Source organism: Coregonus clupeaformis, unplaced genomic scaffold (genome assembly GCF_020615455.1).
Source record: "Coregonus clupeaformis isolate EN_2021a unplaced genomic scaffold, ASM2061545v1 scaf1175, whole genome shotgun sequence".
Classification (NCBI taxonomy): Eukaryota; Metazoa; Chordata; class Actinopteri; order Salmoniformes; family Salmonidae; genus Coregonus; species Coregonus clupeaformis.
This window is the reverse complement of record NW_025534629.1, coordinates 1,373-29,205: the sequence shown is the minus strand read 5'-3', so window position 1 is coordinate 29,205 and position 27,833 is coordinate 1,373. Positions and strand designations below refer to the sequence as shown.

The 27,833-nt window shown below is 43.5% G+C and overlaps 1 protein-coding gene across 2 annotated transcripts; it reads left to right on the top strand.

Moving 5' to 3' along the window:
- On the top strand, positions 1-24,259 carry LOC121586036 (R-spondin-3). 2 transcript variants are annotated; one of them, XM_041902457.1, is made up of 6 exons: positions 1-795; positions 8,764-8,955; positions 9,366-9,509; positions 9,795-9,941; positions 10,248-10,433; positions 23,174-24,259. In XM_041902457.1, the coding sequence occupies exons 1-6, from the start codon at positions 702-704 to the stop codon at positions 23,404-23,406; spliced, it is 996 nt and encodes a 331-aa protein (XP_041758391.1). In that variant the 5' UTR covers positions 1-701; the 3' UTR covers positions 23,407-24,259. The 2 variants fall into 2 exon arrangements, with proteins under 2 accessions (XP_041758391.1, XP_041758390.1); XM_041902456.1 differs by having other exon boundaries at positions 9,786-9,941.
- The last annotated feature ends 3,574 nt before the right edge of the window (positions 24,260-27,833 follow it).

The following is a 27,833-nucleotide window of genomic DNA, read 5'->3' as shown; positions in this document are numbered from 1 at the left end:
ATAAGAGTGCGAGTTGGAGTGAGGGAATGAGTATTGCACGCAAAGCAGAAAAGAGCTGAAACTGCGCAGATTATTTTTTGCTTTAACTGTCGACCAACGAGAGGTGCGCGACAATCAAGAAAACCAACACATTCTCACCTCATCGAAACTTGGTACTTTATTACAGTTCGGTGCTGCTGCTGCCAGTGACGCGCGCGGCTTCCAGTTTTGGTCTACTCCGTTAGATGATGGGGATGACGCGACGACCTCCTACACGCAGGGCACAATAAAGTAGCCCTCACACCTGGACGTGCGGCGAACTTCGAGAGAGTATCAGTGGAGCATACAGGAAGAGGACAACTGAAACTGTATCAATATGCCAGCCTCGAATATATGATCTACGCTTTCTTACTTTGAGTATCTTATTTGTCCCGCGGTGGATGATAATCTAACGGTTTGGTTGTGGGAATATGCTCACTACGGATACCTGTTTTGGTCTCGCTTTGTGGCACACATAAGGATTCTATCCAGGATGTTACTGTCTAAACGGCCCAGGTGTCATTGGGCCATCGTAAATCACACATCACACTCTGCGCAGAGCAGGGGATTCTGCTCTTTATAGGAATAAGACAACACATTCCCTCTCAAAAAAGTGGAATCAAAACTGCACTTTGCTGGAGGACATTGACATTGGCTAAACAAGTCATCATCTCCGGGTTACTATGCAATTACAACTGATCTCCTTTGTTTTGATCTTGCACTGCATGGAATACACTGATTGTCAGCAGCACCCCTCCAGGCACCGGCAACATCAACGTGAGTAAAGTAAGCCCGCGCATGCAGTGAGGTGCTCGTGCGCACACATGCACCTGGTCTCTTTTCCATTCAACACTACTGGAGTTTTGTAGTGCCTATCATACAATTTGACATAAGTCTTTTCATGTAGATATATAAATAACAGAACAATACGGGCACTGTATCATCGTTAACCGATATGATTTGAACTACACATACTTTACAATGAATTTTACAATGAAAGATCATAGTATGGCTTTAGGAAATATGCCTAATTGGGGTGGAATGCTTTTTAGTTGAGGTGGAGATGTAGTAACATAATCCTGTGGTTCAATCTCTATTACAACATATAAAACTTCACATATATTAATTTGGCAAAACAATGTTGATAGGGTGGGTAGCCTATAATTTATATGATACCGTTTTTTTAAGTACAGCCCGCATTTAGTTATAATCGAGGACAACTCAATCAATCTAAAAATGTGTTGTTATCAAATCAATATGTCATTTAAATTCATAAACTTGTATTTTAATCACTAGGCAAGACTGAGTGCCTCTGTGGAACTCACTACATTGTGTCTACAAAAGCAATAGGCGCACGTAAGTCTCTGCAGCGGCCAATTTTACACACATTTCGTCCTCAACCACACCGCAGTCAATCATTGGACTGCATGGGGTTCAACATTACAGGACCCTCGGGGGTGTCATTTTTTACTGATAAAATTCAACCAGTCACTGTTCCCTGACAGTTTGCCTTGAAGTGTATTCCACAAAGCTCCATCAGCAGTGCGCGCTGCATCCCCTAGTTCCCATCGCTCTCTAGCGGCCAGTGGCAGAGCACTTTTTACGCGACAAAGTATGTTATAGCTTTCTGATCTGAATTATTAATTACATACAAAGTTCGTCTGAAGTGTATTATATTTGCATTTCACTGATGTTATGGAATGTCTGTAGTGCTCCTTGACATACTCCGTGCAACACTGAGTGGCCATCCAACCGCTGTTAGAAGATGCTGATACAGTTATCTTGTTGATTGTAATAAATGTAGAATATAAGATTGTGCATCTAATATGAAAATAAATGAAAGCCTGGCCATTTTCATCTTCAAAGGGCGTTCTGTGTAGAATTGCCAAAGCTGTGACATCTTTTTTTGCTTACCATTACTGTGACTTTGTGGTGATAATATTTTGTGGTGTTGAAAAAATGGAAGAGGGAACTCATATGTTCATATTTAGTAGGCAATTCAGAATACAACAATTTTTCTGTTAGAATTTCAGAGGGGTTAGTATTTTGCATGAAATTATTTACAGTATTTCGAAGCTCTGATGCAAAACTATCATCATATCCAAAACACAACAAAGAAGCTCACAGTAAATCAGTAGACACTTTACTTTTTTTTTTGCTTCCTAGATGTTCAGAGTATCAGCAGCATTGACCATGGCAGGGTTCTCCAACCCTGGTCCTGTGTGTTAGTGCTGGGCTGGAACAAAAGCCAGCACTTCCAGTAGTTCTCCAGGACCAGATTTGGAGAACTCTGTATGAAGGTATCCGTTCAGCATCTTTCTTTAACCCTAATAGGTGTCATGTTCTGTGTCAAGTAACTCCACAGGTCTCACCCTGTATCTCATCAGTAGTATCGTGGCGCTTGCTTTAATATTCTCTCTATGCACTATATTGCAGTTCCAGATGTGCTTCCAGATGTGCTCTTCTGTCTTAGTAGAATGGTTGAGTATGGCATGCCGCACCTGTATGCCAGGTGGATTGTTATCTGGAAAGGTAGGCTAGTAACCAACAGTAGTGGTGTTTTGGGGTGCGTCCCATACACATTGCCTGGAGAATAGTTTAACGTCTTAAGAACCACTTCTTCAACATGATATATCATCTTCTTATCTAAAGAAGATGATATATCACATGCCTGCGTAGAAATTGTGGGTCCACATTGTTTTTTTGGGTGCGTTCCAGATAGACAAACTGTGGGCCTCCCCTCGTGCATCGCAGCCTACTTAGCTGGTGCTAATTGAAGGAGGCCGACCTGACATATGACTATCTGTGATAGTCAGACAGAGAGAGCAGGGTGAATGAGCTCTCAGTCAGGGACCTGACCATGCAGTCAACTGGCCAAAAACAGTTCACTTCCTTCTGCCCTTGATGCATCTACAAATGAGAGATATGAATGCCTGAGAGCAAACAAGATAGCGGAATGATTTCTAGAATAGAGGCCAGAATGATTTCTATGTGTTCTAGAATAGAGATGCCAGAATGATTTCTGTGTGCGCTAGAATAGAGGCCAGAATGATTTCTAGGTGTTCTAGAATAGAGGCCATAATTATTTCTAGGTGTTCTAGAATAGAGGCCAGAATTATTTCTAGCGGGTCTAGACATGTTTAAAATAGTCTCTAGGTGTGAATAACAGATTGGATTCCTAATAAAGGGAAAGAAGGATAGATAATGAAATTAAAGGAGGGAGGATATATGCTGAGGTTAAACACCACAGCGTTTGATGAAGAAAAAATCTTGGAAAGGCAAACTTTTTGTTTAGGTCTATGCTCTATGACTTGCATGTTTGTCTTCATCATTCTGCTGTTAACCATTTTGTTTATATCTACACATGATGTTCAAAATAATCATGGTTGTTTTCATCTTGTGGTCAATGATTTTAACTTTACAAGTGGTTCAAGCAGTTCAGGCAATTGAAACCTTACAGTACAGACCTCACAGTACAGACCTCACAGTACAGACCTCACAGTACAGACCTCACAGTACAGACCTCATGCAGGAACATTTGTGTTGTGGGTATTCAAGCCGCCCAATTGATGTTGGGCAATTCCATGGTAACAGAATTATGCTGAGACTCAGATTTTTCACTTTAAAATGTATACCAAAGAAAAACCATTGATTTAAAAGTTTAACAAACCATATCCATAAGGACTACTTTTAACAATTTCCACTGACAATGTTACAAAAACCAATTTCCAGGAAGAACTGTGAAGATGCTAACTTTAGATTTTACTGTAATTCTGTTACCAAACTTAGCATCTGCACAGTTTTTCCAGTAAGTGTTTATTTTTTAAATTTCCTATGTAAATTGTTCAAAGAAGTCATTATGCAGAGTTGTATGGTTTTTGTTTGGCATACATTTTAAAGTGAAAATTCGTAGTCTTAGCCTAATTCTGTTACCATGGGATTGCCCTGTTGTGTCAGTGCGAGCTAGGCAAGTGCAGGCAAAATTCCTCTGTGTTAAAGGTTCAGTGAATTAGGGGGCCTTGGCAGGAACACATGTGGGCAAATGGACAGCAGTTGTAAAGATTGCTAAGATATGTCAAACACAATCTCCGTGATCTATTGCAATCTGGCAGCTAACCCTGAAGTGAAGGAGGGAAAAAAGGCCAACAACTCACACAAGGCATGATATGCCAGAGAACTAGGAGGAAAAAACACCTACTGTACACACTGATATGCTCCTTGTGTAGCTCTGCAGTGGTAAATACTGAGACTTGCTCTTACCATGTGTCGCAATCCCAGAAGTTGCTCCTGAGATGTTCCCCCAAAGAACTGATATAGGATCTGCGTACCTGTAAGGGTTGGTGTGAGGTGTGACCCAGGTGCGGTGCAGGTTAGACAGTAGGCAGTAGGCAGAAATGGTGAAACAAGGAACTTTACTGATGGTCCCGAAGCCAGGATACAAAATAACAGACTTTACACTAAAAAGAAAGGCGGAGCAAATAAGATGCCAAAAAACAGGCAGACAGCCAAAAATACAAAATACTAACTATGACTGAAATAATAAATAATATAATATGCCATTTAGCAGACGCTTTTATCCAAAGCGACTTACAGTCATGTGCGCATACATTTTTACGTATGGGTGGTCCCGGGGATCGAATCCACTACCCTGGCGTTACAAGTGCCATGCTCTACCAATTGAGCTACAGAGGACTACTTAAACAGGGAGAACAGTTCTCACGTACCTGTCCATACGTCCCGCGATCAGACACTGATTAGTACTGCTTGGCATAGTGAAACTAGCAGAGAAAACTGAGCAACGGAAGTGAGGGCATAAATACACAGGTGAATCAGATAGACACAGGTGAAACTAATAGGAAGATGATTAGTCCCGACTGTGAGTGAGGAGGTGCCTAAGGTTGTCAGAGGATGACACCTAATCACACCAACTGTTGTCACTTTCTCACCAAGCTGCTTGGCGATGGTCTTGTAGCCCATTCCAGGTCTACAATCTTGTCCCTGACATCCTTGGAGAGCTCTTTGGTCTTGGCCATGGTGGAGAGTTTGGAATCTGATTGATTGATTGCTTCTGTGGACAGGTGTCTTTTATACAGGTAACAAGCTGAGATTAGGAGCACTCCCTTTAAGAGTGTGCTCCTAATCTCAGCTCGTTACCTGTATAAAAGACACCTGGGAGCCAGAAATCTTTCTGATTGAGAGGGGGTCAAATACTTATTTCCCTCATTAAAATGCAAATCAATTTATAACATTTTTGACATGCGTTTTTCTGGATTTTGTTGTTCTGTCTCTCACTGTTCAAATAAACCTACCATTAAAATTATAGACTGATCATGTCTTTGTCAGTGGGCAAACGTACAAAATCAGCAGGGGATCAAATACTTTTTTCCCTCACTGTACCATAGTTGAATACAATTTCGAAATTAGGTAGTGCATCAGCAGTTTTCCTCTTGTTAAGTCAGTCACTGCCCATGTCAACATTTTATAGGTTGCTAGGTAAATTAGTCTAGCCAGCTCCTGTATCTAAACCTTGTAGTAGTCATGGTCGAGTTACTGACCCAAGTCACTCAGATATAATATGAACATGGCATAAGTCATATCAAAACGTGTAGAACTGCAAGGAATTAGCATTCAAAGTGCCACATTCTCTCCATCCCAAAATTAGTAGAATTGCATTCAATTAGTTTTAAAACTACAACATTTCCTCTCTGCCCCATGGAAACATTTGTAGAATTGCCGAAAATCTGCTTTAAAACTGCAACATTTTCTCCACCCCCCCATGGCAAAATGCCATTAACTTTAAAGCTGCAAATATTTCTCTACGCCGCCAAGAGGGGGGCCACTAAAATGTTTTGCCTGCGAGGTGGGGGACTTAGGGAACCCAAAACCCTGCACATATTAAAGTTATTAGCCTTATGAACATAGAAACTTGGTTGGAGTTTCTATGCTACAATGGTAAAAAATGTAATACATCTGGTATTACTGCCCACTGGGCACAGAAGTCATTTCAACGTCTAGTTTTGATTTACATTTGGTTGAGTTGTCAGCTAACGTGAATTCAACGTGAAATCAACAACAACCAAAAATCACCACATAATTGGATTTTGGTAAAAATGTGTGTAAAATAAAGTCAAAATTCACTTGAGTTCATTTGTATTTGTATTTATTAGGGATCCCCATTAGCAGCTACTCTTCCTGGGGTCCAAACATATTAAAGCACTTACATTACATATAAAACAAAATATAAAACAGTACATCATCTAACATTATTACACCACTACATATCTACAATACAAAATGTTTAATACCACCATACAACAATATCACAATGTAGGCGTATGCATGTGTCTGTACCTTTGTGTGTGTCTCTTCACAGTCCCCGTTGTTCCATAAGGTATATTTTTACCTGTTTTTTAAATCTGATTCTACTGCTTGCATCAGTTACCTGATGTGGAATAGAGTTCCATGTAGTCATGGCTCTATGTAGTACTGTGCGCCTCCCATAGTCTGTTCTGGACTTGGGGACTGTGAAGAGACCTCTGGTGGCATGTCTTGATGACTTTTTGCAATCAGTTTTCCAATTAATTCAACGTTATCACATTACATTTTTTTGTTGTTGAAATGATGTGGTAACAATGTTGATTCAACCAGTTTTTACCCAGTTGGTGGTAATCAGAATGTGTGTCATTATATGGCTATGATTTGATTCATGTTTGAAGTGACATTTTATAATTACCTTCAAAAACGCTATTGTTTCACGACCCTGAAAAGCTATTGTATTGCTCAGTAGTGTGAAATGGCTATAGGTTTCCTTAGTCAGGTACTCACTTACAGCTCATGCTGGTAGTCCTAGTATGTACCCAACCTCTTCTCCTCTCAACCAGTCTGTCTTCATCTCCTCCGTCCTCTGAGGTCAAGCTCTGTAATTCAACAAGAGTTGAGAGTTAAGCCATTTGACATACTGCCCTACAAGTCAGTCACACATGGCTTAAATCAGCAGCAGCAGTCAGGATGCATGAGGTTTCACTTGTGCCCAGTCCAAGATGACAGTTTATGGTAATGGGGCGCTGCTCAGTTCCCCATTTGTCTGTAGACTTCTCACATACTGTGATGACACTGTCCCTCATTCAAAGACACTGACCTACCCTGGGCATTTTATAGCCTCCTTATAGCAGAGGCTGGACAAATGTATGCAGGACTTTAACCTTGAGACCAACATTTTGGAAAAGTCTGAATGATAAAACTTTCCTGTAAACATTTTGCTTACATAAAATGTTAATAATTTCGACCTGAGCAGGGGCCAACCTCCACACCAACCAACAGAGAAATTGGATGTTATTCACATTCTGGCAGGGCTTTTTTCTGAGCCTATGGAAATATCTCTGACACAAGGCTTGCTATCTGAGTAGGATGTATAGGCCTACAACCAGACGGTTTTGCAATCCCTTTCTAATCCTACCATCAGTCATAATGAAAGCTCAGCCTTTCCCTGTTTCTAACACAGTCGACCCTGTGAACCACGTGGGTCAACAGATAGGTCTATCTTCAACACAGCATAATGAAGATGAATTTGAGACATGTTGCAAAGTTGTCAGTGCCAGTGCCGCTTACTCATCTTACTCATTTGGCTGTGTTCGTATTGTCATGGCCAGACAGTCAGCTGGAGGTCTCTCTGAATATTGATAATGTTGCCAAATTGTTTTGTCCTTTTAGTCATAGTACAATGAATAAACTGTCCTCCTTCTGCGTAGAGAGTGAGAATAAGAAGTGCGCAGATTCTGGCGTTGCGTGCAAACCTTGGTATGCTTGACGTCTTATTTGATTATTTTTCCCGCCAAGAGAGTGCACAGGCCTGCTTGTTGCCTGTAATGTTTATTATTGAGTTGAACATCTGTAGCATTTTGTCACCATCAAAACGCTTTGTTGGCTATTTGGTATTCTCATTTGGTAGTTGGATAGAAGTCATTATTTTAATACAATTCTACACAACTTCATGCACACAATTTAGAAGACTACAAACAGTTAATATAGTCTGAAGAGCTATATTTGTTTAAATGTAAGCAGTAGTCCATCTTTATTTAATTGTCAGAGAGAGAGAGAGAGAGAGAGAGAGAGCATACCAAGGTTTGCACGCAACGCCAGAATCTGCGCACTTCTTATTCTCACTCTCTACGCAGAAGGAGGACAGTTTATTCATTGTACTATGACTAAAAGGACAAAACAATTTGGCAACATTATCAATATTCAGAGAGACCTCCAGCTGACTGTCTGGCCATGACAATACGAACACAGCCAAATGAGTAAGAGAGAGAGAGAGAGATGATTTGCGGTGTTGGTTAACACCTTCATCTGTCTCACTACCACAGTAATATATTCAAACTAGAACCTGGATTGGCATTGTCGATTCTATTAAAAATGTAGGCTATCCCCATTTACACATTAGTTCCATTGAATGTAAATGATACTGTAACAACATGTTGAGGGATGTTCCTCTGTTCCGCCATTGTTGGTTTGTTTAGTGTGACTGGGTGATGATGCACCTTTTGCACATTGTTAAAGGTTGAAAACCACTGTGCTAACTGATTGTATGGTTGTCTCCCAAATGGCAACCTATTCCCTATATAGTGCACTACTTTTGCAGTGCACTATAAAGTCAATGTTGTGCCATTTGGGACACATACTAAGTGAAATGTCTAAACTGGCTTTTCTCCTTCTGTGCCACATCATCTCCCTCCGTTTTACCTGCAGAGATCCCAGGGGTGAGCTCAGGGTGCCAGGGAGGCTGTCTGACCTGCTCTGATTACAATGGCTGCCTGTCCTGTAAGCCCCGCCTCTTTATCTTCCTGGAGAGAAATGGGATGAGGCAGATCGGGGTGTGTCTGCCCTCCTGCCCCAGCGGCTTCTACGGTACCCGCTCGCCGGACAGAAACACATGCACAAGTAAGTTGCATGGCTATCACCAAAGATGTTTATAGCCTACCTTTACTTTTACACTAAGGGCCGGTTTACATAGACAGATTAAGCCTAGTCCTAGACTAAAAAGCTATTTCAACTGAGAATCTCCATTGAACATACTTTTTAGTCCGGGACTAGGCTTAATCTGTGTCCGGGAAACCAACCCATTTTAGTGTATGTATTAGGTCTCTTTGGTATCACTGCATGCCAGTCACTCCAAATACATTATTTTCTATTATTTTGTACACTCAAATCTCATAAAGAGATGTGCATCTATGTGCAGCCAATTTTCCTGTTTTAGAGTGTTGCTCATTCTGACACACTGCATGTTCAACAAATCACTTCTAGAGCAACATAAACGTGCAGGCTGTTGACTGACTGACCGTGTGTTTCAGAGTGCAGGCCGGAGTGTGATTCTTGCTTCAATAAGAACTTTTGCACGAGGTGCCGAGCAGGTTACTATCTCCACCTGGGCAAGTGTCAGGAGAGCTGCCCAGAGGGCCTGGTCTGCAGCGACACACAAAGGGAATGTGTTCCCAGTGAGTAGAATATTAAACTATTACATTATTATCAAGTCCTGATGGTGTTGGTGTTAGACACGTTACAAAGAGGGGCATAGTGTAGTGTATTAGTGTTACATATTTGTTTCTATGTCTCAATCACACAATGTAAAATGCGGAGTTAAAATAGCATATCGTAGTGCATTTGGTTTTCTTAGAATGGAAGAATGCAGTTCCATTTAATTGTAAGGTCTTTGTTGTGTGTGTGTTGATGTGATTTGACTCCAGTGCAGGTGTAATATTATGTATGTGCTGGTCTTTCAGAGTGTCCTGCGGAGTGTGATGCCTGTCTGATCAATGACACGTGTACGAGGTGCAGACCAGGCCTGTACCTGCTGCTGGGGAAGTGTCACCACGTCTGTCCAGAAGAGTTTGAACCAAACGACAAACTCATGGAGTGTTCCCTTCAAGGTAAACTCCAGAACAAGGAGGAGAGAGTGTTTATCAGTGGAGGCTGGTAGGGAAATCTGAGGATGGGCTCATTTGGCTGAAATGAAAAGGTATGGAATACATCAAACACATGGTGTGTTTAGTATCCAGCCATAACAATAAGCCTAACCTCCGATTTAAAGTGGCACTAGCCTCCACTGGTGTTTACTTAAAATGTTTGCTTTACAGTGTCTTTGCCCTTCTATACGTGAATTTTGGTTGTGAATATCTTTTGCCTCTTGTAACACACAGCATGTGTCTCCCCCTCTTTCTTAATCATTTGTGCAGTGCACTGCGAGGTGGGTGAGTGGGGCGAGTGGAGCCCCTGCTCCCGGTCAGGGAAAACCTGTGGATTTAAATGGGGTGAGGAGACGAGGACCCGGGAAGTTGTCAAATTCCCTTCCGCCTACGGAAAACCCTGTCCCACCATCTCGGAAAATAAAGAGTGTGTCCTCAAGAGGAGGCGATGTCCAGGTAAATACAATAATACCTATATGGTGATCATCAGTAGTAGGACAGCTCACTATCTCCATTGTGAGTACAGTTGTAGGCTAGAGTTCCAGGACCAACTTTGTCTCTAGACTATAATCTGAAATTACTGGTCAGTCTTCTGCCACTCCTCTCCCCTCCTTAAGGGACCTGAATTGTTGACTTTAAGGATATGCATTGTGGTTAGTGGATGATGGTGAAACGCCTGTGTGTTGTCGCTCCAACGCTTCGACTCCAGACTTTACAGATTATAAAAATATGTCAAAGTGCTCGATTTTTCGTTGTAAATGTTGATCTGATGATTTCTAATGAATGAGCAAAAATATGTTTTAAACCGAAGCTAAACAGAAACAGAGTGTTTGTAAGAAGGGGGGAGGGGTGGGGACTCAGAAAAACATATTTGCTTGTTGCTTATTATATTTGTGTGTGTGGTTTGTTAGTCATTGGTGGCTGAGGGGAGACTGATCTTTCAGCAGGCCCTGACTGTAGTGTTAAGGGACAGATAGCAGGCCCTCAGCCCTCAGCCCCCCAGGCCCTCAGCTCCCCAGGCCCTCAGCTCCCCAGGCCCTCAGCTCCCCAGGCACTCAGCTCCCCAGGCCCTCAGCCCCCCAGGCCCTCAGCCCCCCAGGCCCTCAGTCCCCCAGGCCCTCAGCTCCCCAGGCCCCAGCCCCCCAAGGCCTCCAGGCAGCTTTACTTACAGCACAAACACAACCTCTCAGTAGTGATTCAGCAGAAAAGTTTACTGTGAAGCAGAAACACACAGACTCCTCAAACATCCTCCCTTGGGGAGCCATGAGGCGACGGGGGGAATCAGAATTAGTTTAGACTAATAACAGCAGCTGCCAACACACACACATGCACACCAACTTCTCCTTTTCAAAACCATAGGCGTCATTTGTAAAGAGTCAACTGGTTGGCTTGAATCTGTCATTTAGGCTGTGAAATGTGGTTCTGCTCCTCTCTCTGTCTGTTGTCTTTCTCTCTCTCTCCCCCTTTTTCTCTACCCTGCTGTTACTCTCTCTTGCACACCCCAAGAAAATACACCACCCCTCCTTCCTCCTGAATGGGGCTCCTGTTCCCCTGTCCTGTGCTGGGGTGGGGGGCTTAGTTTGGAGTTGGTGCTGTGTTGATCCGCCTGGCGGGCCGGAGCGGGGTGGAGGCAGGCCAGAGCTGTGGGTGGGTGGGTGTTACACACTGCAGGCAGAGGCCCGGTTATCACACACACACACACACACACACGGTTATCGACCTTGCCCCTGCGTGTGATTACCCAGCTGCTTCCCCCGGGTCGGCCGGCCGGCTCCTGGAACATCCAGTGAGCAGGGCTAATTATCTGCTCTGGCGCGTCCCCTCTGCTCCGTGTTTACGTTCTGCATACGCCACGGGGTCAGTGGTCCGACCTCCGCCAGCTCGCACTAATCCCCACCAGCCCCTCAGACACTGATACATCCTCCTCCCTCTATCCCTTCACCCCTCCATCGCTCCCCAAGGGCCTCCGTCCATCCCCAGACCATACCAGGTTTATTTGTTATTTCTCCATCCAAGTTTTGTCTTTCTCTAGAAAGTTATCTCACTCTTCCCCGCTCCCTCCAGCTCTCCTGGCTGTTGTTTTCTAACTTCTTCTCTTTTGGCTCTCTCCATTCTGTCTTTTCTGTTTTTAAGCAGAACATTGTAACCTCCCTGTCACCCCCAGTCTTCCCCCTCCTTATGAATCAGAGAGCAGGAATTCTCAATCTGAATCAAGGGGGTTTTACGCTCCTTATCATCAAAAATGACAACAGGAGCTGGTTCAATACATAGAGAAATATGGAATGTCACTGAATGAATCACGGGGCAAGAACCCTCAATCTTCCTCTTTAACACAACTCTAATTTGGTCGTTCCATCTCTAGTAAGCTCTGTTGAGCTACAGTAGCCAGAGGTGTCATGTAATTTCAGTGTACAGTGTCCTCCTCCCCCTCCTTCAACATGCTTGGTCGTCGTAAATGTTTACATACGTGTCATCGCCCGCTGCCTGCCTGCTGTCTCCTTTGTGTTAACAACGTCGGCTAATTTGTCCTCCAAACCACCATTCCTCTATCTATCTAACCCAGCTATATGGAAGCCCCCTCCCGCTACCCAGTGAGGGGGAGCGGGCCAGGCGTCCCGTAGCCTTCAAATCACCGGGCATTTCTCCTGTGGGACAGCTCAGAGCCTTTAATCCCAGCCTGGCTCCCGCCAAAAGCCCCCTGAACGACAGTGCGCCTGCCATGGAGGATGTTGCCCCCTCTGCGTCATTAGACTAATTATGCTCCTGCACATCCCCTCTCTGACAGTGGGCCAAACTGTTTCCCCGCACACACACACAGGCACCCTAACACACACACACACCCAGTCTGCACTCCAGTGAAGAGTGCTGAGCACTGAGCAGCATGATGTCTAGTACTTTATGCAACCAATGCACTGTAGGGTTATCAGTGTAAATGCACTGCATAGGAGTGTGTGTTCGAGGGTGATCCCCAGAGACAATTTCAGCTGTTTTCTTACACTCAACTCTATCTCTTTATTTTTCTTTCTCTGTCTATCTCTCCCCAAATCTATGTTAAAATTGTAAATAATCAATACCAGATGACAGTTCAATGAAAGTATCAATTCAGCTGAGATATCTAGCTAGGGCTAAGCAACGTGAAAGCCAAGCACTTGAATAATCTCCTGTGAAGTTGCAACACTTTTGAAAGCTGTCCTTAGTTACAGGAATCTTATAATCCAGCTCTGTTGATATTACTTTTACAGTCATTTTTCACAGTCCTATTTTACAGTTTATATAAACCACATGCCTGAACCTGATCATACTTTATGTGGACACACGTCTCATCAAAATGTTAGTTTTACAATAGCCGCACCCCCATATTCACACACACACACAAACCAGTAAAAAAAAACACTTCCAGTCATCCTCTGCAGTGTAGCGGTGATGACCATGCTGGTAAGAATGTGCTAAATCTCTGTTGAGAGTGTTTTAATTCAAGTGTCTCCTTCGGGTCGACTGCATCGCTGGACAGTTTATAGAATTCAGACACAGTTCCAACAGACAAAAGAGCTCTCTGATAAACATACCCTGTAATCACCTCAACACGAGCACAGATAAAATTGTGCCTTGGTTTTTAGGAAACCAGAGATTATGACTAAGCCACTGATCTTTAAATGGTTATGACAAACAAAACAATGTGTGTAGAGGGGACTTCCTGTGTTGAAAGAGCCAGAGGTGGGGTGGGATGGGGGTTGGAGTCAGATTCAGAATGCTGCTCATCTCTTTCTCTCTCTATCATTCTCTCTCTGTGTGTCTCTCTCTATCTCCCTGTCTCTCTCTCTCTGTGTGTGTGTCTCTCTCCATCTCCCTGTCTCTCTCTGTGTCTCTCTCTATCTCCCTGTCTCTCTCTGTGTGTCTCTCTCTATCTCCCTGTCTCTCTCCGTGTGTCTCTCTCTATCTCCCTCTCTCTCTGTGTGTGTCTCTCTCTATCTCCCTGTCTCTCTCTGTGTGTCTCTCTCTATCTCCCTGTCTCTCTGTGTGTGTGTCTCTCTCTATCTCCCTGTCTCTCTCTGTGTGTCTCTCTCTATCTCCCTGTCTCTCTGTGTGTCTCTCTCTATCTCCCTGTCTCTCTGTGTGTGTCTCTCTCTATCTACCCGTCTCTCTCTATCTCCCTGTCTCTCTCTGTGTGTCTCTCTCTCTCCCCCTGCCTCTCTCTCTCTCTGTGTGTCTCTCTCTATCTCCCTGTCTCTCTCTGTGTGTCTCTCTCTCTCTCTGTGTCTCTCTCTATCCCCCTGTCTCTCTCTCTGTGTGTCTCTCTCTATCTCCCTGTCTCTCTCTGTGTGTGTGCTGCCATCTTGTTAGAAGGTAACAGATTATTTTATTATAGTGATTAAGAGTGACTTTCATTGTGTTCCATGGTGTTTAGCGCCCCCTAGTGGAGCTTTCTGGTACTTAGAATTATGTACGAAAACCCGGAAGTAAAGTTGTTATTATGCACGCAGACAAGCAGCTAGAAACAACGTTACTGTACAGTTCTTTCAGTGCAACTATTTATTGTTACGCTTCAGCCTCGGAAAATATTTGTTTGTAAGTTCAATTCAAGCATATTACAAGTGATGATAATATCGTTATTGACAGAATTGCTTACTTATCAAAGTTAATTGGTTACATTTACTCACGCAAATTGCATTGACTTTCATGGATGCCGTTAGCTGTATTAGTTTGCTCGTGCGTCATGTAAAAGAAGTGTAAAACATACTATAGTTTGTTACTGTTTCTAGTGTAATATGCTTTGTTATTGTACAGAGGTGTTTGTACATTATTAGAGTAATGAAAGGAGTTGGCTAGTTGTTACTCATAGAGTAATTATCTATTTGGGTTGTCGTCATGCCAGATATATGGTAACTTGGCACTTGCTTTGTATTTATGCAACTTCAACTTGAAATGTATAATGTACAGCTACAGTATGTCAATGTGAATTGAATACTAAAGTATATTATTTTCTGTATTTGCAGTTTCACAACATAAACGTTTTCAATACATTCGTTCAAGAAAAGTCACGCCTTGGAAGTTTTATTGAAGACTCAGTTGTTAGCTATCTGTCTAGTTTTGCACGGGAACGCAATTCCAGGGCAGAATAGTGAAAAAACATCATCACGGCGGGCTCAAGCACATGAATAATTGCACGTGGTGGTTATGATTCTACGTTCATTAGCCAACAAAGCCTCTGATCCTAGGGATGACCAGCAGTCTACGATGCAGCAACCAGAGGCAAGTGTTCGACAGAAAGAGGAAGAGGAGCGAGTAAGAGAGATGGAGGAGCCTCTTCAGCACATTGAGACCAAGTCTCAGTCTACAAGATCAAGGTCATCAAAACAGTCAAGCAGATCCTCAACTGTGAGTTGTGCAGCCATCAAAGCACGTGCCAAGGCGGACGCAGCGCGTGCTCGAGTCTCCTATGCTGAAAAGGAAGCTTCTATGATGAAACAAAAAGCGGAACTGGATGCAAGTTTATATGTTCTCCAAGTTGAGAGAACAGCTGCTGCTGCGTTGGCTGAAGCTGTAGCCCTTGAAGAAGCGGTAGAGTCTGAACGCAGAGAGCTCCACAGAGAACTCAACACAGGGACACAGCCCTTAAGTCCAGTCCAACGTACTCGTGAGTATGTGCAACAACATGCTAGGCCCTACTTTGCTGAAATGCCATTTGAAGTAGAGACACAAGAGCTTAGTGTTGACCCAGATACAGGCCACAATCCAGAAAGTAGCAAACAACGGAGCATGAGCAGAGACTCTCCGTACAAAAAAGAAATGAAAAGCAGCATGGTGGAAAGGGAAAACAGACCCACTTCCAGTCACCGACACAAAGCTTCCCTGAGTCACAAGTGGCACCAGAACTCACCAAGTACCTCCTGCGCCGTGAGATGGTGAGTTCCGGACTCCTGAAGTTTGATGATCGTCCTGAAAATTATTGGGCATGGAAAGCATCTTTTCTCAATGCGACCAGAGACTTGAATCTATCAGCCAGGGAAGAGTTAGATCTAATTACCAAGTGGCTAGGGGCAGAGTCGTCTGAGCAAGCAAAGAGAATTAGATCTGTCTATATTCTCAATGCAACAGCAGGGCTTAACACTGTTGAAGAAAATTGATGAATTTCCAAAACTGTCTAACAAAGACAATCACAAACTAAGAGAACTGGGTGACATTCTTCTCGAACTGGAGTGTGCTAAAGAAGAAGGGTACCTTCCAGGCCTCGCTTATCTGGACACATCTCGTGGGGTAAACCCTATAGTAGAGAAACTTCCATTCAGCTTACAAGAGAAATGGATAGCACAGGGATCCAAATACAAGGAGGACTATCGGGTAGCATTCCCACCATTCTCGTTTTCTCGAGATTCATCAGGAACCAGGCGAAAATTAGAAACGACCCCAGCTTCACCCTCTACACCTCAACTACCCAGGTGTCTGTGAAAAATGAGAAACCTGTCAGATACAACAGCAAGACACCTGTGACTGTACACAAAACAGATGTGTCATCTGAGCCCTCAGACCACCAAACCAAACCCAGTAAGACAAAGGTTGAAAGCCCTGACCATCACTGTCCAATACATAACAAGCCTCATCCTCTTAAAAAGTGTCGCGGATTTAGATACAAAACTCTAGATGAGCGCAAAGCATATCTCAAAGAGAATGGCATTTGTTTCCGATGTTGTGGGTCAACTCAGCACAGAGCTAAAGACTGTAAGGTGTCAATCAAGTGCTCCGAGTGTGACAGCGACAGACATCTTGCTGCTCTGCATCCAGGTCCAGCTCCTTCAACGATAGATACCGCTACAGCAGAGAAAGAGCATGGCGGGGAGCAAGGTGAAGATGCTCTTCTATCAGTCACCTCAAAGTGTACCGAGATCTGTGGTGAGGCAGCCAATCCAAGATCATGTTCAAAAATATGCCTAGTCAAAGCTTATCCAGCTGGGAAAAGAGAGAAAGCTGTCAAAATGTATGCAGTGCTTGATGAACAGAGCAACAAATCTCTGGCCAAGACAGAGTTTTTCAATCTCTTCAACATCAATGACAACTCTGCTCCATACACCATGAAGACCTGTTCTGGGGTAACAGAGACTTCAGGCAGGAGAGCCGTCAACTTCATGGTGGAGTCTATAGACGGACACAAGCAGCTCACTCTCCCCTACTCTGATAGAGTGTGACATGATGCCAGACGATAGAATGGAGATTCCCTCCCCAGACATTGCGCATTATCATCCCCATCTGCAACCAGTGGCGGACAAAATTCCAGCTGTAGACCCAGACGCTCCCATTCTCCTGCTCTTAGGACGAGACATCTTAAGGGTACACAAGGTACGAGAACAAATCAATGGGCCCCACGACACTCCTTATGCACAGCGACTCGACCTCGGGTGGGTCATCGTGGGGAAGTTTGTCTGGGAACGGCTCACCGACCAGCCAGTGTTAACGTGTTCAGGACAAACATACTTCAAAATGGTCGCACGTCCTATCTGAGCCCTTGCCCTGACATCATCCAGGTGAAAGAGAACTACAGCAGCGTAGCTCAGCAACACATTTCTCTCTCTACAGGGCACTCGAGAGATCCAAGCACAACTGTAAACACTGACAGCAATCCAGCAGACCATGCAACCAGGCCTATACGAGCCGCACTCTTAAAGCACACCAATTGGTTCTCAGGTCCCCCTTTTTCTGGCTCAAGCAAACTCAAGTGAGTCTGAGACCATCCATTTTGACCTTGTAGAGCCTGGACGCAGACGCAGAGATTCGGCCAGACGTCACTGCCTTCGTCACTAAGGTTTCTGGAGCTCAATTCGGCTCTCATCGCTTTGAGAGGTTCTCGAACTGGAAAGCTCTCAATCGAGCCACAGCACGACTCATTCATGTTGCCAGATCCTTTCACAAAAAGTGCGGACGACAACAACTGCAGAGGCTGGCATCAGTGTAAAAACCATGCAGTACAAGTGAGTTGTCACAAGCCAAAACAGCAATCATTCACTGTGTGCAACATGAAGCCTTCAAAGAGGAATTCAAATGCCTTGAGAAAGGAAAAGAGTTACCAAAACAAAGTACACTCAAAAAGCTGAACCCAGTGATTGATGAGGATGGGTTGCTGAGGGTGGGAGGCCGATTATCCTCTGCCGACCTGTCACAAGACGAAAAACATCCTCTCATCATCCCACGGACGCATCATGTCGCCACTCTGCTGGTAAGACATTATCACGAGCAAGTGGCTCACCAGGGCCGTCATTTTTCAGATGGAGCTATTCGAGCAGCAGGCTTCTGGATTATTGGGAGCAAACATCTGGTCTCTGGTATCATCCACAAGTGTGTCACCTGCCGTAAGGTTAGAGGAAAGTCAGTTGACCAAAAGATGGCGGACTTACCTGCAGACAGACTCACATCAGAGCCACCATTCACCAGTGTTGGACTTGATGTGTTTGGACCATGGAATGTCATAACTTCGTCGCACTAGAGGTGGTAGTGCAGACTCCAAGCGCTGGGCGGTACTCTTTACATGTATGTCTACTAGAGCAGTCCATATTGAGCTCATCGAATCCATGTCCACATCCAGCTTCATCAACGCGCTGAGGCGTTTTTTCTCTATCCGCGGTCCAGCAAAAGTGCTACGCTCTGATCGAGGTACAAACTTTATAGGTGCCTGCAGGGAGCTGGGAATCGACACAAATGACTCAGAGTTGACTAAATACCTCTCAGACAAGGGATGTACTTGGATATTTAATCCCCACACTCGTCTCATATGGGTGGTTCTTGGGAGAGACTCATTGGGGTTGCCAGACGTATCCTTGATGCTATGCTGTTTCAGACGGGCTCCACTCGTCTCACACATGAGGTCTTGAGCACTCTTATGTCTGAAGTTATGGCAATAATCAATGCGAGACCCCTAGTGTCAGTGTCAACCGATCCTGACATGCATGCCATTCTTACACCCTCAATGTTACTGACACAAAAGACCAACGCTACCTCAGCCCCTTCTGGATATTTCCACATGAACGATCTTCATGGAAAACAGTGGGAAGCAAGTCCAGTGTCTCGCTGACACTTTTTGGAAAAGGTGGAGACAGGAGTACCTGACAACACTGCAGAGACGCAGAAAATGGACAGCAGAAAAGCCAAATGTGAAAGTGGGAGATGTTGTCTTATTGAAAGACAGTCAGACGCACAGAAATGACTGGCCAGTCGGACTTGTGGTCAAAACCTTTCCCAGTACTGACGGAAAGGTCAGGAAAGTAGAACTAAAGGTTGTCAAGCAAGGGATTGCTAAGGTGTTTCTGAGACCAATCTCAGAGATTGTTGTTCTTCTTTCTGAAGCATCCTAGAGGCAAAATATTTGATTTCATAGTGGCACAATCTCATTATACCAGGCGGGGAGTGTGCTGCCATCTTGTTAGAAGGTAACAGATTATTTTATTATAGTGATTAAGAGTGACTTTCATTGTGTTCCATGGTGTTTAGCGCCCCCTAGTGGAGCTTTCTGGTACTTAGAATTATGTACGAAAACCCGGAAGTAAAGTTGTTATTATGCACGCAGACAAGCAGCTAGAAACAACGTTACTGTACAGTTCTTTCAGTGCAACTATTTATTGTTACGCTTCAGCCTCGGAAAATATTTGTTTGTAAGTTCAATTCAAGCATATTACAAGTGATGATAATATCGTTATTGACAGAATTGCTTACTTATCAAAGTTAATTGGTTACATTTACTCACGCAAATTGCATTGACTTTCATGGATGCCGTTAGCTGTATTAGTTTGCTCGTGCGTCATGTAAAAGAAGTGTAAAACATACTATAGTTTGTTACTGTTTCTAGTGTAATATGCTTTGTTATTGTACAGAGGTGTTTGTACATTATTAGAGTAATGAAAGGAGTTGGCTAGTTGTTACTCATAGAGTAATTATCTATTTGGGTTGTCGTCATGCCAGATATATGGTAACTTGGCACTTGCTTTGTATTTATGCAACTTCAACTTGAAATGTATAATGTACAGCTACAGTATGTCAATGTGAATTGAATACTAAAGTATATTATTTTCTGTATTTGCAGTTTCACAACATAAACGTTTTCAATACATTCGTTCAAGAAAAGTCACGCCTTGGAAGTTTTATTGAAGACTCAGTTGTTAGCTATCTGTCTAGTTTTGCACGGGAACGCAATTCCAGGGCAGAATAGTGTGTATCTCTATATCTCCCTGTCTCTCTCTGTGTGTCTCTCTCTATCTCCCTGTCTCTCTCTGTGTGTCTATCTCCCTGTCTCTCTCTGTGTCTCTCTCTATATCCCTGTCTCTCTCTATCTCCCCGTCTCTCTCTGTGTCTCTCTCTATCTCCCTGTCTCTCTCAGTGTGTCTCTCTCTATCTCCCTGTCTCTCTCTGTGTGTCTCTCTATCTCCCTGTCTCTCTCTGTGTCTCTCTCTATCTCCCGGTCTCTCTCTGTGTCTCTCTCTATCTCCCTCTCTCTCTCTCTCTGTGTGTCTCTCTCTATCTCCCGGTCTCTCTGTGTGTCTCTCTCTATCTCCCTGTCTCTCTCTCTGTGTGTCTCTCTCTATCTCCCTGTCTCTCTCTGTGTGTCTCTCTCTATCTCCCTGTCTCTCTCTGTGTGTCTCTCTCTATCTCCCTGTCTCTCTCTGTGTGTCTATCTCCCTGTCTCTCTCTGTGTGTCTCTCTCTATCTCCCTGTCTCTCTCTGTGTGTCTCTCTCTATCTCCCTGTCTCTCTGTGTCTCTCTCTATCTCCCTGTCTCTCTCTGTGTGTCTCTCTATCTCCCTGTCTCTCTCTATCTCCCGGTCTCTCTCTGTGTCTCTCTCTATCTCCCTGTCTCTCTCTCTCTGTGTGTCTCTCTCTATCTCCCGGTCTCTCTGTGTGTCTCTCTCTATCTCCCTGTCTCTCTCTCTGTGTGTCTCTCTCTATCTCCCTGTCTCTCTCTGTGTCTCTCTCTATCTCCCTGTCTCTCTCTGTGTGTCTATCTCCCTGTCTCTCTCTGTGTCTCTATCTCCCTGTCTCTCTCTGTGTGTCTCTCTCTATCGCCCTGTCTCTCTCTGTGTCTCTCTCTATCTCCCTGTCTCTCTGTGTGTGTCTCTCTCTATCTACCTGTCTCTCTTTGTGTGTCTCTCTATCTCCCTGTCTCTCTCTGTGTCTCTCTCTATCTCCCTGTCTCTCTCTCCGTGTGTCTCTCTCTATCTCCCGGTCTCTCTGTGTCTCTCTCTATCTCCCTGTCTCTCTTTCTGTGTGTCTCTCTCTATCTCCCTGTCTCTCTCTGTGTGTCTATCTCCCTGTCTCTCTCTGTGTGTCTCTCTCTATCTCCCTGTCTCTCTCTGTGTGTCTCTCTCTATCTCCCTGTCTCTCTGTGTCTCTCTCTATCTCCCTGTCTCTCTCTGTGTGTCTCTCTATCTCCCTGTCTCTCTCTCTATCTCCCGGTCTCTCTCTGTGTCTCTCTCTATCTCCCTGTCTCTCTCTCTCTGTGTGTCTCTCTCTATCTCCCGGTCTCTCTGTGTGTCTCTCTCTATCTCCCTGTCTCTCTCTCTGTGTGTCTCTCTCTATCTCCCTGTCTCTCTCTGTGTCTCTCTCTATCTCCCTGTCTCTCTCTGTGTGTCTATCTCCCTGTCTCTCTCTGTGTCTCTATCTCCCTGTCTCTCTCTGTGTGTCTCTCTCTATCGCCCTGTCTCTCTCTGTGTCTCTCTCTATCTCCCTGTCTCTCTGTGTGTGTCTCTCTCTATCTACCTGTCTCTCTTTGTGTGTCTCTCTATCTCCCTGTCTCTCTCTGTGTCTCTCTCTATCTCCCTGTCTCTCTCTCCGTGTGTCTCTCTCTATCTCCCGGTCTCTCTGTGTCTCTCTCTATCTCCCTGTCTCTCTTTCTGTGTGTCTCTCTCTATCTCCCTCTCTCTCTCTATCTCCGTCTCTCTCTGTCTCGATCACTCTCTCGCTCTGTCACTCTCTTGCTCTCTCTGTGTGTCTCTGTTCCAGTTTCTTTCTCTCTCTCACTCACTTTCACTATCTAGTTATCTCTCGCTCTCTCTTGCTCTCACTTTCTCTCTATCCCTCTCTACACCCCCACACATTGTTTGGACCCTACACTCCTGCTGCAGGAGCAACCCACCAACCCTCTTTCAATAACGCCTCTTTCACACTGCACTATACACACACTCACACCCTACAATCTGCCTGGCCTTGTGGGATGTATGGGGGCCTCTCCTCCTCTCCTGCCCAGAGCTCAGATAGTTCAGATACAGATTACGGCTGGGGAGCGTTAGCACTAGCGCCAGCGCCAGTTTTGTCTCACCTTTGAGGCTGGTGGGCTTTCATTATTCCTGCAGACCAGAGCCAGGGAAGACTAAACAGAGTTGGATGGTAGGGCCCTATATCGCACTTGCTGGACCCCAGGAATGTGTGGGTCAGCGTTGGGCTGGAACGTGCTGCGAGCCCTTCTCTGCCTGGTCTGGATGGAGCGGAGCTCAGAGCATGGCTCGGCTGATTAATGGACACAGGCTGAAGGGGGGCCAGGGGGAGAGAGGGGCTCCGTGCCTACCTCAGCAGTTTCGCAATCCTGCTGCTTACACATGGACAGCACAACATGAAGAGGGCCAGTCTCTCTCTCTCTCTCTCTCTCTCTCTCTCTCTGAGGTGTTTTATATTAATGATGTGGGGCTTTTTCAGCTTTCAGTGGTAAACTCTACAACATTCCATGAAATTGATTTGTTTATGAGATGGCGCAAGAGCAGATACACTGAAGTTTATTTAAAGGCTTTCTATTTTTGACAAAGCCTATCAGTGGAGAATTGCAACAGCTGAAATAAGCCTTGCTCACAGGGTGTGGCCACTGTCTGTGATGCAAGGCTGACCTCTAGTGGTAAATAGGGAGAACACGTTTGTACTATGCCATATTACAGAGTTACTCCCCGGACAGACAGCAGGTACCTGACTAAGACTAGTGCACACTGATAAATTGGTATACAAGAGAGATTCTTGACATGATCGTCACACCCATTCTCTCTTCATGTTCATCTTATTCTGTATATCTTCATCTGAAAGTGCAGCTCCTGCCATGACCCTCAACCAGCTCTCTGTGTAAAGTCATGTAGATAATTTGAAAATATCAGAGTTTAATCTACAACAGAAATCATTATAAAGAGAGATTGAGCTGTTGACTAACAAGTATTTTCTGTAATGTGTTTTTTCCATCTCTAGGGCAAGGCAAGGGGAGGAAGGGTGAGCGGCGGGGCGAGCGTAGAAATCGGGACAACCGCCGGGACAAGGACAACCAGGGGGAAGGCCGGCGGGAGAGGAAGAAGGACAGGGAGAGGGGGGAGGCAGGTGACCGGGAGGACTCTGAGAACAGGAACAAGACAGAGCAAAGACGCCAGAGAGGCCAAAACAGAGACCCTGTTGTCTCACCTGAGGGAGGAGGTCTTGCACAGTAACGGAGCCAGGAGGAGCCCTCTCACTCCACCCCCTCTTTGTCCCCCTCGCCCCCTCAACTCCTTGCTGAAGGGGTGCTGCTGCTACCTGTATTATTTAAATATATACTGTATATGCACAAGAGAGATGGGGTCACTCGATCGGGCCACTACAGACTCTAAGGACTTACATACCTACCCCTACATACCTACCTATCTTCCCCCCTCCACCACACACCACTGAGAGGCCGCCTCCCCCTTCCTGTCCTGTCCTCTAGTTTCACCAGACCAGAGAGACCCAAGACTGCTGTTGATTGGACGGGAATGTACAAAACTGCTCTTGTGATTGGATGGGACTGTACAGAGAGGAGAGGAGTGAGACATTCAAATGTGACAGTATGGGGATGATGATGTGTTTGTCATTGGGAGTCGGGACAATGTAAATGCTTGTTGAATCGGTTATTTAAAAGGGTCCCGCCCAGTTAAAAACAAACTTTGCGTCTTGGTTTGAATGTAGGTTTATTTTGTGACATTATGTAGAATTGTTGTTGTTGTTTAAATGTCTTTATGTTTTTGTTTGTTGTTTTTTGTGAGTAAATTATCATGAGATATCACTAACAGAAAGACAGACAGTCAGATGTGGTTACTGCATGCAGATGTATAGTAAACATATGGCAAACCGACTGAATTGATTTTGTGACAGAATGAGGACGGACCCCAGTGTTTTCCTCCCAACTTATTATTGGTCATGTTTGTTCAGAAGTGTCCTGGACAAAGTGCTAGTTTGCCTATCTGTGTAAGCAGGATCTGTGCTTTCACTAAAGCCACCTGAGCAGAAATCAAAAGCATCTGTGTGTCAAATAAACTATAATGGGTTTGTACTTGTCTTTGTTTTTCATTTGTTATCTTTGGGCAATTCTATGCCAGAAAAGATGCCAGAAAATATTTTTGGTATCTCAGATTGTTCTGGCAATTCTCACATAAAACTTCATTCGGAGGAAGGATGTTTGATATGCTTTTTAAATTTGTATCACAAACCATTTGGGGGAAAATCATGATAAAATTGGCCAATTTAAGCACGTTGCTGAATGTGCAATCCCAAAGGAGGGCTGTGATTGGTTAATGACCTATAATGTCAATTTCTATGTATAAAATAGGTAATATATTCAAAAGTAACAGAGCAAAAGTACCCACTCTGAAAAGTTGATGTACTTGTAGAGGATACTGTTTAAAACCATGTCTAAAAATGAACCAAATCAAAAAGGGTACTTTTGAGATATTAATATAAATGTTGTTTTTTCAACAACAACAAAAATTTATTTCAGAATCAAGACATTCTCCATATTTTAGAGGGCACTACAAGGAGTATAATGACACCATGATGTTGTCTTTATCATGTACCGTTCATGGATCATAGGGTCTTACAGGAGACACGTATAGGTCTAAAAGGGCCTAATTGGCCACTTTCATCATGATTTTCCCCCAAAAAATTGTTTGTGATACAAACTCCATCAATAAACACTCTCCTGGGACCTGCCATTCTAATTTCAGATTCACTGAGGTTGCTTAGTTTTTGCACGTTTTTTGAAGATATATCCATCATAAACACAGTTGTTTATATAGGCCTTCACATATATTTCATTAAATAGATGGTCATAGACAGTCAAAGAACTGTCAGTGACATGCTGAATCACACCCACCACAACCTTACTTACTCTTATTCATGACTCCAATTGCATTGTATAACATTGAGCCATTAGTACGTCCATTTTAGCCTTGTGAGGGGAATGGCCCGACGCTCCGACGCTGGCCAAATGCTCCGTCTAAACGCAAATACAGTTTCGGAAACATTTGGAATTTAACTTTCATATAATCGAGAAATATTTTTTCATATCCAAAAGATACACTTACTGTACGCAGTTTAGGACCGTTGCATCCAGTTGTATTTTGAGAAATACATGCGATCCAGTCGGAAATGTGGAATGGAATGGTCCAATGGAAATGAGATCGCAAGGTGAGAGAATGTGTGTGAAAACAGCCAGGTGCAACTTTGCAAAACTGCTCACAGTAAGTGTATCTTTTGTATTTAATAATAATACAATTGAAATAATCTTTCTCGATACATGAAAGTTAAGTTCCAAAGGTTTTTATTGCTAGAAGGATTAATAACGTTTCTAAACATTAAAACAGTGTCGGGGTTGTAGTCATTGATCCAGCTGTTGTCCATACATTCAATTGAGAACTCAAGGGCTGTGTACACTGTAAAAAAATAAATAATAAATCTAGTTGTTTCAACTAAATATTATGAAGTAACTGGTTCCACAGCCTTTTGTTTGTTTACTCAACTTTTCATTTTTTGTTGGCCAAAACGTTGCTTCAACGTGAGAAAACGTAGGCAAAAATGCAGTCAACTTAAAATGTTTGCTCAATTTTGTCTCGTGTTAATTCAACTAGAAAATTATTAATTTGTCATTTTACCAACAGAAAAAGGCTGTGGAAATAGTTACACACACAGTGCTTTTAACATCCAACGTTTTCAACTTACATATTTGACACATTATTACATTGTGCATGTTCATTTAAACAGTAATTGGTATTCACCTGGGATTTGAACTCACAACCTCTTGGCTCACAGCATACCAATATTCCTGCTATGCCACCATGTCTGTGTCAATAACATATTTGACCCATGTTGACATACATGATTTCATTGTGCATGTTAATTTCTACAGCAATTAGTATTTGAACTCACAACATCTTGGTTCACAGCGTTCCAATCTTCCTGCTACGTCACCATGTCTGTGTCAATTACGGATTCACCTGTATCTACGGGGATAGCAGCCTTAGTTCGTTCCAAGATCTTAAAGATAGATTGAAACTATCTGGCTTATCATTTTTCATCTACAATTTAGGTCTGCCCTTAGGCCTCATGGTGTTTATTGGCAGTCAGCTTTGACGCTACATCCTATGCATAAGATTTTGAGTTTAAGATCGAAACAAAGGGTCTAGTTTCCAAAATGTATCATATTTTTTACTTTAAACTTCTTATAAACCTCTTCCTCTCAATACTCTGTGGAAAAGAGAACTTCCAGGTTTGGATAAATGTTTTAGTTGGGACTGCATCTCCTTATGTTTTACTTTTAAATGATTAATCTGTTTTTCATTTATCTCTATGTCAGAAGTGCATTCTTCTCGCTGACCTAACGCCTTCAAAACAATGATTGCAGTACGATGGAAGCCTCCACACTCACGTCAATCGATCCTCTTTTTTGGATGTAATTTATATGGAGCATTCTACTGCTCGCATTCATGGAGCTAAAGAAGACACTTTGAACCAATGGCTTCTTGCCGCTGAAACACTTCGTGATGTGTTGCTTTCATGTATTTTATTTTGTATTTTGAACCGTTTATTTAATTTGATCCCTTAGGTCCTCGGGTGGGGTGGGATTGGGATGGGGGGAGTATCTTCATTTTGTATGTATTCATGTTTGCTGACAATTATTATTAATAAATAAACATTTGATCAAAAATAAAACTTATTTCACCTGTATTGCTACACTTTGCACTTCAAAGTAAATCTCAGCTCTGTTAAAAGTACACTCAAGTATAACTATTTTATTTCTCATAGTGATTAAGGAGTAACATTAAAAAAAAGTAATAAACCCCACCAACATTAGACAACTATACAGAAAAATCTAAAATTGCTTAAATAAGTAAATCAAATCAATGATGACAGAATAATCAGATTAACTGATAATTGACACAGACATTGTGGCATAGCAGGAAGATTAAATTAAAAACATTGTATGTTAAAAGTGCTGTGTGTGTAACTAAACTGAACAAAAATATAAACACAACATGCAACAATTTCAAAGATTCTACTCAGTACATATACGGAAATCAGTTAATTGAAATAAATAAATTAGGCCCTAATCTATTGATTTCACATGACTGGGTATGCAGACCTACATCTGTTGGTCACAGATACCTTTAAAGAAAAAGTAGGGGCGTGGATCAAAAAACCAGTCAGTATCTGGTGTGACCACCATTTGCCTCATGCACCGCGACACATCTCCTTCACATAGAGTTGATCAGGCTGTTGATTGTGGCCTGTGGAATGTTGTCCCACTGCTCTTCAATGGCTGTGCGGAGTTGCTGGATATTGGCGGGAACTGGAACACGCTGTCATACACATCGATCCAGAGCATCCCACACATGCTCAATGGGTGACATGTCTGGTGAGTATGGAAGAACTGGGACATTTTCAGCTTCCAGGAATTGTGTACAGATTCTTGCGACATGGGGCCGTGCATTATCATGCTAAAACATGAGGTGATGGCGGCAGATTAATGGCACGACAATGGGCCTCAGGATCTCGTCACGGTATCTCTGTGCATTCAAATTGCCATCGATCAAATGTTAATTGTTTTCATTGTCCGTAGTTTATGCCT

Bases quoted from the DNA above. Each gene is read 5' to 3' on its own strand.
- LOC121586036 (XM_041902456.1), top strand. From the start codon at position 702: ATGCAATTACAACTGATCTCCTTTGTTTTGATCTTGCACTGCATGGAA. The intron at 9,942-10,247 runs GTAAACTCCAGA...TCATTTGTGCAG, and splicing joins CATGGAGTGTTCCCTTCAAG to TGCACTGCGAGGTGGGTGAG. The intron at 10,434-23,173 runs GTAAATACAATA...TTCCATCTCTAG, and splicing joins CAAGAGGAGGCGATGTCCAG to GGCAAGGCAAGGGGAGGAAG.